This window comes from Mercenaria mercenaria, chromosome 4 (assembly GCF_021730395.1).
Source record: "Mercenaria mercenaria strain notata chromosome 4, MADL_Memer_1, whole genome shotgun sequence".
Taxonomy (NCBI): domain Eukaryota; kingdom Metazoa; phylum Mollusca; class Bivalvia; order Venerida; family Veneridae; genus Mercenaria; species Mercenaria mercenaria.
Window position 1 is genome coordinate 55,316,512 of NC_069364.1, and position 14,513 is coordinate 55,331,024.

At 34.0% G+C, this 14,513-nt stretch overlaps 1 protein-coding gene across 3 annotated transcripts; it reads left to right on the forward strand.

Moving 5' to 3' along the window:
• The first annotated feature begins 926 nt into the window (after positions 1-926).
• LOC123551784 (lipase-like) lies at positions 927-11,410 on the forward strand. Of its 3 annotated transcripts, XM_045340978.2 has the most exons (3): positions 927-1,168; positions 4,108-4,636; positions 7,426-11,410. In XM_045340978.2, the coding sequence occupies exons 1-2, from the start codon at positions 1,084-1,086 to the stop codon at positions 4,596-4,598; spliced, it is 576 nt and encodes a 191-aa protein (XP_045196913.1). In that variant the 5' UTR covers positions 927-1,083; the 3' UTR covers positions 4,599-4,636; positions 7,426-11,410. The 3 variants fall into 3 exon arrangements, with proteins under 3 accessions (XP_045196913.1, XP_053397310.1, XP_053397311.1); XM_053541335.1 differs by lacking the exon at positions 4,108-4,636 and having other exon boundaries at positions 1,018-1,168; XM_053541336.1 differs by lacking the exons at positions 927-1,168; positions 4,108-4,636 and adding an exon at positions 6,427-6,621.
• Positions 11,411-14,513: the final 3,103 nt, after the last annotated feature.

Sequence of the window (14,513 nt, forward strand, 5' to 3'; positions counted from 1 at the left end):
CAACGTGTGAAAATTAGTTATCTCAGATGTGTATGCATCAAAATTGACTGTTTTTCCTTGACATTGAAGTCAATATCAAATTGACGTAAATTAAGACTTACATGGTTAAAATATTGATAACGTGGACAATATCGGATGTCTTGAATTCAAAGGAAAGGATAATTCTGTCCAAATGGAAAGCCTGTCGTGCTAAAACTAGTGCAGATTGAATTTATAGTATATGAAATTTTAAGCTGTTTCAATTTGAATTTACTTTAAATTTGCTTAAATCTAGATTTTTATTAAAATTATCATTATGCCAAATAGAAAATACTTTGTTAACGAGTGCGAAGTCAAAGGTGATACACAAGTATTGTTCATCTCCACAAAGATAGTTAATAGGTAAGCAATAGGTAAGTGGAGGTACATGGCCACAGAAAAAATTGGCACGTTTGTTGTAAAAATGTATGATATACAAATGTACCTACAATATACCTACATTTCAACCTCTGTTAAACAGAAAATGCACGTGCCGGGCCGGGATATATCAAATATCTGAATCAGTGACTTGAATACATGTCACATTATGTTTTTATTTAGATGCATTTTGATGAGTGGAATGCTTCTGCTATCAATTTGTTGAACAACATATCTTTTTGTTTCTTGATAGAGTACGCTATTTTACATTTTCAATAATGGCAAAATGACGAAAATATTCAAAATACTTATAAACTTTGACTAATGCCGTCATCGCATAAGTAAACAGTTGGTAAACGCACTTAAAGATCCACCTAAGCAACTGAATGAAGCTTTAATATGGGTGTTGCTGCAATATAGACAACATGTTTATTTCTATCTATTTATCAAAAATAGACACAGCTGGAGTATCGTCTTAAAAATTACACACCTGAACATCGATATTTTTCTCATCAACCGCACCTTCATTTAACGCGTACAAATGTAATTTGTTTAGCTAGGCGGAATTATACAGACAATTTAAATGTAAAGGACATCTAGAAACTACGTCACAAGGTGATCAGGAACGCCATGCATGCGGAAGCAGAAGACATACAAAGAATACGGTAAAACGCATCATGGATTTAGATGTCTTTTACTATGGTCAAGAAACAGTGGTTTATAATACATTTAATATGTGTTATAACGATATCAACATCAGCAAAGTCCATAGGTAAGTGGTTAGATATCATGACAAAACTGAAATTTGGTATCCTTTTATATTTTGTATTTCGTGGCTTTGTTTTTGTTTTTGTTTTGTATGGGTTCAGTATTATGTCAGAGTAAAATTAGCTTTTCTGTCTCTAAATTATGTTTGTTCATGATAGGTGAAGTATCGTTTAACTGCAAATATGTCGCATTAAAACATTAAAAATATAACATTTAAAAATGTAAATAATCATTTACTACCGTCTTGAATGTCGTTCTTGTGATACTGTGAAACCATTACTTTTCGTGGGTGACTATATTTGTGGATTTCATGACTGTGTCAATCCACAAAACCAAATCCCAACAAATATATAAAATTCAAATTATATTCTCTTTAAAAGTTTAAATTTTTGAATTAATATCCCCATAAACATGTCATTTTGAGGAAAAGCATGGCAATTCAGGACCGAAACTAAATGATGTTACAGTAAACGAATTTTTATTTCATCAACATGTATTATTTCAGAAATGTCATGTAAACGGAACTTACATGCAGATGAAAAGACATACATAAACGTTTCCTTTGTGTAACCACAAAATTCTACAAGAATATTACATTTTCTTATAAACATATTAAGTACACAGGGAAATTATACACCATCACACAAAAGCTTTTTGCTAGCACATTACAGCTGTTCATGTTTATTTATTATTTATTATACCAGATTAATATTTCAAAAACAGATTTTCTTTATTATGTTATAACACAGAATGATAGAGAAATCGTATAAATTGTTCGAATTGTTCACTTCTTTTATTAAAGTCGGTTCTAAATATACAAATGTTTTGCACATTTTTGTCTCAAAGCGTTTGTCCCACTTAACAGTAAATGCCTAACATGTATGCACATTTTAATGAAACAATCATTTACCATCTACACGTAGCTATCTACTGAATTTTACCCCTTGCCAATACAAGCCATCTTTTATCTTCACAAGGGAAGGTCTTTATAAAAAGTCCAGAATGTTTCTTTCGTAGAATAAACAGGAATATCAAATGTATCTTGCACATTTTTCATGGTAAAAACGTTCAAATGTGCGTTAAACACAAAGGCAGTCAATCCGGGTGGGGAATTCTGGGACAGGGCGAGATAACAAAAAAACCCCTTCAGAACAGTGAAATGAGCTGCGTCGGGATCTATGCTGTTCGCTAACGGTTTCTCTAATTCAATAGGCTTTGAAAGCGAACAGCATGGATCCAGACCAGACTGCGTGGATGTGCAGGCTGGTCTGGATCCATGCTGGTCGCAAACGCAGTCTTTTGGTTTTCTCACTGCGCGGCTCAAATATGTCATTTGTAATTAGCCGGTACATATTGCGGTGTGGGAACGGGGTAACTTATTCCATAGGACATTTTATTAAGGCACTGAAAAGCTAAAATTATATTGACATCATATACTATAAATGTTCAGCAATTATCAGAGACCCTTTTAATTACTTTATAAAAATCTTGCAAGGCTTGATAACTTAAGTAAATTTAAATTAAAACTCTGTAATTTTGTTACAATTTTGTACATACGAGTTTAAAAACTTCTCGAGTCTAGATTGCATTACCTTCAAAATGCAGTGCAATAAAAATAAAAACAGGAACGAGGCTAAGTGGTGACAGCCTTGACACTTAATATATATTTAGAGACAAGGTGCATACATGAAGCTAAATTTATATCATTAAAAGATACATAAGTACAATTTTCTAGTCCTTCGGTTACATTGAGTTCAGCTCATTTAGATTTGAAGATTGAATACTGCTTCAGCCGGTGCTAGGGGCGTGGGCAGTGTTGCATTTTCCATTACTGCTCATGAACAGACTCAATCAAACCAAGTCGCATTTCATGTTGCTTGTTCTCGGCTCCAGATCTTTTTTAGTGTTAACGTCGCACCGAACTTAGGTATAGGGCGACTTCAGCTTGATGGCGGAGAAGACGCGATGCCCTGCGTGCATTATTCATCACCGACTTCGTAAGCACTATGTTCCACAGAATTCAACGCCCCGAGTGAGGCGCGAACCCACATCGATGAGGGTCCGAGAAATCTACTTTCCAGATTTTATTTGATCAATAGAAAGGAAAGCTGTGTCATCTACCGAGACATAAATTAACATGTTGTCATGTGTTAACAATACGTGCAACGAAGCGCGACAAGGATAGACGATCTTATTCACGGCAATCCTGAACAAACTGATAATTAGCCGAAGGACATAATTGATTTTCTCTAGAATTGCCGTCACGGTGGTACACCATTTACGTTAAGAAATCTATCAAGGAGTGGATGTCACAATTTTATCATAATTTATAAACTGAATGATAAAATATTTTAACAGTTGTATTGACAAACTTATTGCCGCCTCGATAGCCTAGTGGTAGAGCGTCCGCTTTGAGTGCGGGAGGTCGTGGGTTCGATCCCCGACCGCTTCATACCAAAGACGTGAAAAATGATACCAATAGCTCTCTTGCTTGGCGCGCAGCATTTAAAGGGAACCTGGCCTCTTCTCTCATACTCTCGTGGCGATGGATTCCATCAGGAATGAGGAGTCGAGAGTGATTAATATAAGTTGCAGAACTTCCTTCACAATCGACCTAAAATAAATTATGTATAAACTAAACTAATTGCTAGAGGTCCTATACAGTTTCATGTCTTGACCATCAAATGTTTTTTATGTCTTTTGTATATAAATATCCATTATAAAATATTTTGGCGTTGATATTATATGTATGAAACTACACTAAATTTTAATACAAGTAAATACAATTTTCTGTTAAGCATAAAGAACAAGAATAAATATCCAAAAGGAAGAGTCAAGGTTCCAAGACGGCAATCCACAGCAGCGCAACCAAAACACCTTGCAAAATTCTTTGCCTGCTTTTTCTTACTATTCAGTATACAAGGATTTTGTTTTCTGTTCTAGGTGATGTTAAGGAATTTAATATCAACAGCTTGACAGAGAAGGAAAATGCTAAAGAACACCATGATTCAACAAAAGACATACTAGAACAAGCAAAAACAGGGAACATTAAAAACAAAGAATCATTAGAAAAAGAGGAAAATAAAGAAAATAGCAATATACAAACAGTAGATTCTATGTACACAGAATCTGATCTGGAAGAGGTCTCCAAAGATCTTGATGCTCATGCCACAAAAGACAGGGAAACAAACAGTAATAACAAAGAAACTGGACTTGATGATGAACAATTATTAGATATATATACAGAATCAGATCTCGATGAAACAAAATCCCAAGATGAAGTAAAGCGTAAAGACGATAAAAAGTCCGCTTCCTCATATTTATATGTACCACACCGTGCAAAACGTAATGCAGTTGGATTTCAGGGAGAGAACGAAGATGGTTCTGGAGACGGTTCAGGAGAAGGATCAGGAGATAACCCAACAGCAATATAAACTACCTACTCATCTTTTGTATTATAGTGAAAAACTAGGTAAACTAAAGACCTCTTTTTTAGATGTTCTTCGACTGATGTAACATTTAAATAGGTAAACTAAAGACCTCTTTTTTAGATGTTCTTCTAAAACTAAATGTCTTCAAATACAGAGTACTCGAATTATGGAAATATTTTTGCAAAACGGTCTAGAAAAGTATGTATATTTTATTTAAGAAATAATAAGTTCCCAAACGTGGTTTATCATAGAATAACCGAGTTTTGAGTTTTTATGCGTAAGAATATATCACGAAGGCCGTATGCCTGAGTGATATATTGTTTCGCATAAGAACGAAAAACTCGGGTAATTCTACGATAAATCACACTTGGGAACTTGTTATTTCGATTCTAACACGACATACTAGTATCAACAGTGTTAGAAAAAAATGGTAACTACTTTTTACGACCGTGCTACCCATCTGAATCGGATGACGTCATTGCACGCGAGTGGTTTATTGCAGAATAACCCGAGATAGATTTTGCTGTACATGTATGTAGGTTATTTGCTGGTCGTGTTAGAATAACACTTATCCTGCAGATTTTAACATGTGATATGAGCCGCACCATGAGAAAACGAACATAATGCGTTTGCGACCAGCATGGCATCCGTGCAATCAGGTAAGAATCCATGCTGGTCGCTAACGATTTCTCTAATTGCAATAGGCTTTGAAAGCGAACAGGATGGATCCTGACCAGACTGCGTGGATGCGCAGGCTAGTCTGGATCCATGCTGGTCGCAAACCACTATGTTGGTTTTCTCATGGTGCGGCTCATATATACATTTAGTGAGTTAATATAAATTAATTAAAATTAAATCGCTGTACAACATTAGTCAGTAAGTCGAGAGTTTCATATTTTGAATCTGCTTTATTTTCTTGACCTATGGTATCATGAATTCTAATCAATTGTTCTAAATGGCTTACGAACGGAACGTCTAAGGTGGTGCTAGTAGGTGTAAGGGGTGTGGTACATCTTGTTACTTCTGATTAATAGATTCTTCTATTATTGAGATTAGTTGCGGTCTTTGCTTCAAATTTATCTAAACATGCAAAATTATATCATCACCTCAATAGATCTTGCTCAGTTGCCAACAGGCAGCTTGTCTATAAGACTATTTTCTCAGAATGAATGTATCAAATAAGAATGAGCTTAGGCATGCTCCATTGTTCAAAGAAACTTAAAAGTATAAAATTCATTGTAGATGTTGCAGAACAGAGCATCCGTACAAAACATTATAAAACAAGTAGAATGTTAAGATTAGCAAGAACATAACGTTTTATATATGAAAAGAATAATGAAATCGGTATTGCTATAAGTTTTAAGGACCAAAATTAACAGCAGTTACAGTTTTCTAATGCAGACCGGCATATTAAAAGTAATCTTTCGTCTTGCATATTAAACATTAAAAAATACTATTTCGGAATACGAAGATTGATCAATGTTGTAGTATAGATGGATATCCCTTATCTGCTTCATATGAAATATTGCATATATAATCATTATAAATAAATGCAAATACCAAAGTGAAGGTTCTTTTTACGTATATCATAACAATAATATCATAAACAGGAGAACGTTAGTCTGTAAATGCCGTCTGTGAAAAGACGCACGCAGTAAATGACCTTCATACAATATACAGCAAGAGCCGCAGAAAAACAAAATTGATCCGCACATTCTTTCAAGCCTTTAATAGAAGTGTATCCTTTCTATTAAGACATGTTTATGTATAACATGTGTCAATCATTTACGTATGCAACATGTTCCAATATTCAACCCACGTACAGTAAAGAATCATAAAGGGAAGTCAGTCATTTTTCGATCGTGGTTTCACGCTAACATGGCATGCACCAAGTGTAGATCTATACGGTACCTGAAAGGTTTAGTTTTGGAATGGATTTAAAAGTAACTAAACATGATTAAAGAGCAGCTTTTAATTCTTAGTATATTATGTTTTTGGACGGCTACCATATACGCAGAGACCGCGGGTGAGTTAATTTGACATTGAACATTTGTGATAAATTTAGAATGCTGCATTTGAAGGTACAGGCAATATAGCCAAAATGTTGTTATTAATACTTGTAGTGCCTTTGTATGCGATTTTTTGTATGCATGTGAAATAAGTTCCCGTACAAAAATATAACACTGACAACTAGCTGCATTATAGGGATACAATTTACGTACATGTAACATATTCAAATAACGGTTAGAGATTTCAATAAAGTTAGCTTGGATGTCAAGCATGCGACAAAAATTCGTTAGCTTGGATGGCAATTTATATTTTGATTTTTTTGTCAAAGTAAAAGAGATTATAGCAGTTATCATATATTGATTTTTGTCCTTCTGGATCATTGAGAACATTCATTTTATTTATAATGAATACCGCGTAAGCCTGTGCTAGAGGGCGTGAGGGGTGTTGCACACTTTACTTCCTCAATCAAACCGAGTCAGCCGTTTAATTCTTCCAAAGAATCATTTCACAGATTGTATTACCCTGTAAGTTATTGAGGAGAGATGTGGAGCAATGCGTTATTTTGAATTGTTGCTATCTAAAACCCAAACTATCAAGTTGGCTTGAAAAAACAAATGTCTTCCATCAATGCTTACAGATTCGAGCAAAGACGGTTAAACTCTTTTTTTATTAATATGAACAAGAATCTGGGTTCATGTGTTCTGAATGATTGAATTAATAATGACACCAGTAAACATATTTACCTTTTTAAAACATTATTGAACATATCATAAGAATATTTTGAATATCAGTTCATGGGAAAAATCTTAAAATCTTGCAGGTTTGGTAAACGAATTTAAAATTGAAGACTCGAACAATGGCACAGATACGAATGAAACAGAACATCATAACTTGACAAAGCCTAACCTGTCATCAAAGATAATAAATAAAAAGCAAAGAACAACTTCGAATGAAACAAAAACGAAAACAAATCTAACAGAAAATGGCGCACTTTTATACGACTCTTCTATGTATACAGAATCTGATTTAGAAGAAACAAAGTCCACTGATACCAGTGAATTGGATGGCCCTGATACTAAAGAAAAGGAAGCAAATAACACAAAAGAAAAACATAAAAGAAAGCAAGAAAACAAAAAAGAAGAAATATCGTCAGTTTACACAGAATCTGATCTGGAAGCAACAGCATCTCAAGATGAGAAAAAGAACAGTGGCAATCAAGAAAAAGACAAAAGGTCCGCAGGATCATATTTAGTTGTACTGCACAAGAGAGACATAAATCATGCTGAACAAGAAGAGGGATCAGGTGAAGGTTCTGGACAAGAACCAGATAATACGCTTTAGTCATAATAAAACAATCAACATTACTGGCATTTATATTCGTCTTTAAAATATAAATGCAGAATACTATTTAATCTTTGACCCTTTCAAATTTATATTGAAGGACTCAAACAAGTCTTAAGCAAATGCTACATATGTTTAAATTTGATGATTTATTTTTTGAAGATATCTTAAATTGATCGTAATATACAGGCAAACTCAAGTTAGTTTAAGTTGTATCATTCCATTTTTTTCAAAGGTAATTGTTCAATTGTAATAATAACGTTGAACTATTTTAGTATGAATTAAGTGTTACATATTTTAAGGCCCAGGGTATTCATAAAGCATCTTAAATATAAGTATAAGAAATTGATTATTTACTTAAGCATTACTTAGGTAAAAAATTTATTTTACTTAAGTATATTTGTTATTCATAAAACAATTTAATAAGTAATTCTTGGCTTTTATTGAGGATGAAAACATTTTAAAAAAAACAACATTAATTTCAGACAGATACAACATGCACAATTATGTTTAAAGTGCTTTTATCTGAAAAACAACACTTTAATCGTACTCACGACGGCATTTTGTTTTCTGACTTAAGTCATTTCTTACGTATCTTAAGTTTAAGCTGTTTTAAACATCGTGGAAAAGATGGGCATCGGTGTTTAAAGTAAGTTAGCATTTCTCGATGAAAAATACGCATCAGTATTAGATACATGATGAAATGTTTAAGCAAGAGCCCTTAACTATTTAAATTCGCTTAAATTCTCATCCTATGTCACAGGTTATAGGGTACACAATCATAGAATGTTTTGTAAAACTGACCATTGTCCTACTCCCACGCTTATTATTATGCAATAAACATCTGCCTGCATATGTTAATCACTGGCTTATAGAGTTGAACCATGGTCAGCTTCAATTGTTGTTGTTAATTGTTTTGTTATTTATTTTGTATTTGTTATGGTAAGTTTAGCGTTGAACAAAATAGGCTTAACAGTTTTAAGAAAAAAAATCTTACATCAGAAGATATCAGAAACATCAAAAGAGTCTAGTTGAAATACATTTCCTGAGATATATTTTTATACCGAAAATATGTAACTAATCACGTAAAGAAAGATATATTTTATTTATTATTTGCAAGCTTATCCTGTTGTCCGCTATTCTTCACCACACATAATACACATTTAGCTTTTGAGCCTCGAGATAAAGAGACGCTGTGCCTGACCCCTTATCCAGTGCTTAAGAGTTACCTAGTTAGTGGTATACTTAATTAACGGTCCATGTGTCCATTATCTAGGGCACAAGTACTGGTTTTCGAACCCAGGAAAAAACAAACTAACGAATGTCATTCCAAACAATGCATTTTTCGTAACCACGCAACTATCCAAAGCAATGATCACAACCATTGTAGGTAGTGTCTGCCTTTTAGAATGCATGTCTTATGCTTTGGACAGGACGCCATTTCAAATCATTTGTTGCATTTCCTTTCAAATGTGTCTTGTGTGAGCAATCAATGAAACACTTAAACATTTAAAGATATCAAAAACGATACTAAAAGTTGTTGTAAGAGTTAGATGTTAAGTACTTTAAAGTTTTGATCTGCAGGCAAAGTTACTATCAGAAAGTTAGAATATTGTCTTTTAATGTATGAAGTGAAAGTGGTATCGTAGCAATACTTCTGTTATTCTGGATTGATGAAGGCTGTATTGTAGGCAGGCTAAGGCAACTCACGTCGAAAGAAATGACCGTGTGGTTGCTTATCTCAGACAAAATAAGCTGGTGCCTGCGACAATATTCGATTTAAAGTGCTTTGTTTAAAAAGTATAAAATGTGATATGATTTAAGCGCTTTTTATTAGCTAATTTTGATAAGTAATCTAGTATTTGCATGCAGCACTGAAATGCTTTTAATATTTTTCTCAGTATTTAAATATTTTACAGTGTCAAATCAATATTATAGTTTTAACCCCAGACATGGTAAGGTATTTGTAAGTGAAATTACAGGCTCTATAGATCGATAGTCATCCAGAAATAAATTTAATTCGTGGAAAACATTTATTGATAGTCACGCGAAAGAGAAAAAAATACTAGCATTTTAATAGAAGACACATACTGCCAATTCCATCATTTGATTAATCAAAGTCACATTTAGAAAGGTTAATTTACATGTATATCCACTAATCATGTAAACACTTGCGATCATATACTCAACTTGCAATAAATGTAGGTGTAAGTTAAACAACTAGCTATGATGCTAAGTCTATTTTAAGGAGGAGGACAATGAATCGGACAGATCTTAATTATTCGTCCCCTCTAAATGTTAGGTTTGATATGCCCAGCGTGATACCATTTGCACGCAGAATCCCATCGTTTTCTTTATATCTACTTCGAGTACCGGTGGCATGGAAACTTTGATTCTTTTTCAGATAATACAAAATAAAGTAAATCAACAAAATGATAAAAAAAGATCTTCGCAAAAATATCAGCGGTGACGAAAAGGAAATTATGTTAAACGACGAACAGTTTTCTTGTACAATAATACTTTTCAAACGTTTGCTTTATAAAATGGTCTGTGTGTTGTTACTTTATTACATATACCTACATTTACAATTAAGGTAATATATAACTGTTACTTCTCGCAGTAACTGGTGAAAGTATATTCACAATGCTCCCCTTCCCACGAAAACTGGATTTAGCTAATCTTTGATCTGTCAGGACTATTTGTTAAAGTATTAACTGACTGATCAAAAAATGACAATTTGTTGCTTCAGCTCAAAAATTCCGGAAATTGATTGAATTAAAAAAACACCGGTCGTAACCTCACATCCTCTTTCTAAATTCAGGTTTGGTTAGTTCTGCCCATTGTTTTCTCGTTTAGGGTAAGCACATTATTTTAACTGGGGACGAAACGCCGATTTTCATGAAAGTACACACAAGTGTATCCTAAAGGTTTAATGTGCACCGCCGTAAGAACACATCTACGGATGTCTCTGAATTGTTTTTGGTAATTGTAGCATGTATAAATGTTGAGTTCTGGCTAACCCGGGGCTAGAGAGCGTGGACGATAGCATACATTTTCCACTACCGTTCATGACCAGGCTCAATCAAACCGAGCCTGCAGCATTTTATTTTTGTCGTGTTAAGCAAACTGTGGAGTTTCCACTCTCTCCTTTTTGCCATTGACAATGCTTTTTGTTTTAATTACATTTCGTCCTTCAATTAGGGCGCAACGGTATTATGATTATGCATGTACTGAAAACCAAAACCAAAACAACAAAAAAACGAAATGCTTACATTGTGTTAGAACGTAAGCATTCAGCAGAAATAAAAAAAAAAAGATTATTGATTTACATATAAAACGTTAAGGGAAGTGCAACATATGTCGGTATTGTATACAACAATGTATATGTTATAACATTAAACATCTCTCATGAAGCATTAAATACATGATGAAAAACAAACAATAAAAATAAATTAGGAAACATACTTTCTTGTTGCTTGATTTGAAATGTGATAATGTGAATATATTGATTACACGAAACAAAAAGACCATCCCTAATATATTTTTGTTTTTAGTGTGAACGTCGTTTATTTTGTAAAAGGTCAGCGTTTTTAGTTTCTACCATAGGCAATTGCGGTGCTGTATAATATTTTAGTGGAAGAGTTTCCTAGTGACGAGTATGAAAATCGTTAAGAGCAATCCGTTGAAATAATATGTATAAGAAAGGCCGCTCAATAAATATTGCAAACGTCTCTATAACTCTCGGGATGCGCCAAATAAATTCTATTTATAAAATATATTGCAAACAGTATGCATGTCTAAATAGGCACATATTCAAGTTTTAACGATCGCATTTTCCTCACGTTTTTTTTTTTCTGAATACATGTGATATAAAATTCAAATTTGAAAAATAAAACTTTTAATGTAAGTTCGTTGTATTTACTTCAGAGGCGTTTTTCTTGTTCAAGGGAAGAAACATACAAATCTAGATTTTTTTTTGTGTAACTAAGCAACGAAACAGATGTTTAAGCATGTCATTTTAAGTTGAACAAATATCTAGATGAAATTGAAATATCTATCCATAACTCTTTGAATATCATTCAACATGCAGTAATGGCTGTGGATCTTTTATTCTGCAGTTCTTCCCATTGAACTTTATATTGCAAGTTCACCTGAATCTGCCCAGCATTTTTAATGTTACACTTCGGAGTATCACAAGGGAGATCATTTAAAGGTAATTCAAGGTAGAGTTATGACTCTTACTGTCTTCTCTTCTTCTTCTTGGTATCTAGCTACATGTATATGTTTCAAAGCAATATCTTTGAGATTTTGAGCTGCACTTAAAGCAAGAAAATAGTTAATACAATAAAAGAGGTCAATGTTAATCGACGTAAGCCCCCGGAGTGTATCTATGATACTGAAAGGGTATAACGCCACCTACCGTAATTTCAACATAACATATTTGTGTTTAAAATGTCCCTTTAATTTTGTTGTCCGATACTCCTGCAAACAGTGATGGTGATTTTCAAGGAAAGCATAAACTTACAATATTAAGGGAAATATAGAATGGATTCTTCACAAAATAGCTTCCTACCGTAACTGAACCTTTTTTCTGCAATCTAAAGTTATGCTGTTGACAAGCAAATGGAGATTGACAGAATGTTTTTTTTTCTAATATAAATATATGAGCCGCGCCATGGGAAAACCAACATAGTGGTGCAGTCTGGTCAGGATCCATGCTGTTCGCTATCAATACCTATTGTAATTTAGAGAAACCATTAGCGAACAGCATGGATCCTGACCAGACTGCGCGGATGCGCAGGCTGGTCTGGATCCATGCTGGTCGCAAAGCCACTACGTTGGTTTTCCCATGGTGCGGCTCATTTAATGTAATTAATGTAATAGTGAACTTGATGTTTATCACGGCGAAATCGATCACTTAATCTTATAATAAGCTATATAAGATATACAAGTTTCACCACAATATCTCAACCCTACCTAGAATAACTGAGTGGAAATAATTTCCCTATAACAGAAATAGCGGCGGTCTTGATCATGACCCCAGTAACCCGAATGAAATGTCGAACTATGTTTTTATAAATGCTTGGTCAGAAATTGCATATTGTAACTGTGACCATGACCTTAACACCATTATCCTTATCAAAATCTAATTTAAAAATGCGCAACCCAGGATTTTATTAGCTATTCGTCTGCTACCCTTTATTTTCCTTCATTCTAAACGGTACCATATTTCAACGCTTTAGCCCACGCAGCCACAGTGACCTTTATTTGTGTGAAAAATTTGGTTTTAGTAAGATCATTCAAAATGATAATTCAAACAGTATTTATATATATATGTAATGATGTGCATATTGAATGTGCATTGTACTTCTAGCAAATTTTTATTCTCATCAAAACATACGGCGGGCTTTATTTGATCTTGACACATTTATTTTTCAAATCATTAATCACAGACCAATTAAAGCCACATCTAAATCAACTTTCAGTAATTATGTATGCCTTTTCCATGCATAGTTTGACAGTGAAAAGTACATAAGCATATTAAACTACTGTATTTGTTTTTAGCAGAGTTGTATCGATTTTTCCCAATAGTCACAATTTTTCGTCCAGAAAACGATATTTTCTTAGTTTTTATTAACCTGGATACATAAACTACACATATTTCTAAAATTAGTAGTGCCTATTTGGAGTTTTAATTTTTAGTTGCAATGGTTACTTTGTGTTTGTTTTGTTTGGTACTCCTACATATAGTGACGCAAAAAAGAAAATATGCAAATGGGTTTTACTACTTTTGTCAAGCAACTCTTGTTAAAAGGCAAAATTTAGGATATCTTTCTGCCTACACGATGCATTGGGATCCGTCAAAATCAAAGATTAACGATTAGTCTATTCCATTGAAAATAGCAGTTTCAAAATTGTCGGTTGGGTGTCTTACGTTCTTGATTTATTTTGCATTATCGTTCATTAGCTAACAGAGTTGCTGATGCAGACACAAAACCACTACTGGCGGAAGAATGTCGTCAACATAACACCGGGTATTTCGATTGTAAGGAATGACAACTAGATCTGTATTTAGATCTCCATTATCCCGCCCCAAATTATAACACTGCACCACCAAATCGAACCCACTCCATGAACAATTATCACCAAAACAGTCGCCTCTTTGGCGGAAAAACGCGTATCTCACCATCAGCAAACTTTACGACAAGACTGAAACGGGACTTGTCGTTTAAAAACACTTGCACACTGTGTATGACTCCAACGTAAATGGCGATGAGCCAAGGTTACGTTTACGAACCAACATTTGACCGTCTGTTCCTTAATGCATTTGCGTACGCTCTAAAACTGTTAAGAACTGCCATAGTTAAGTACAATACTTGAAGCGGATTTAACCTGATATATAGATGTGTAACGTCATATACCGATGTTGATGTGCAATGATACTTTGGCTTGACCGAACGAACGTCAACTCTGGTGCTTCCAGGTCGATGAAAATGTCCCATTGCGAAATGTGAAATGTGACCTTTTGATTGCATAAAATGTTCAGTAAGTCGGTCTGAGACAAGG

What these genes read in the sequence shown, in the direction of transcription:
- LOC123551784 (XM_053541335.1), top strand. Translation starts at nt 1,084, where the DNA reads ATGTCTTTTACTATGGTCAAGAAACAGTGGTTTATAATACATTTAATA. An exon ending in AACATCAGCAAAGTCCATAG is followed by an intron (nt 1,169 to 7,425) that starts GTAAGTGGTTAG and finishes AAAATCTTGCAG; the next exon opens with GTTTGGTAAACGAATTTAAA.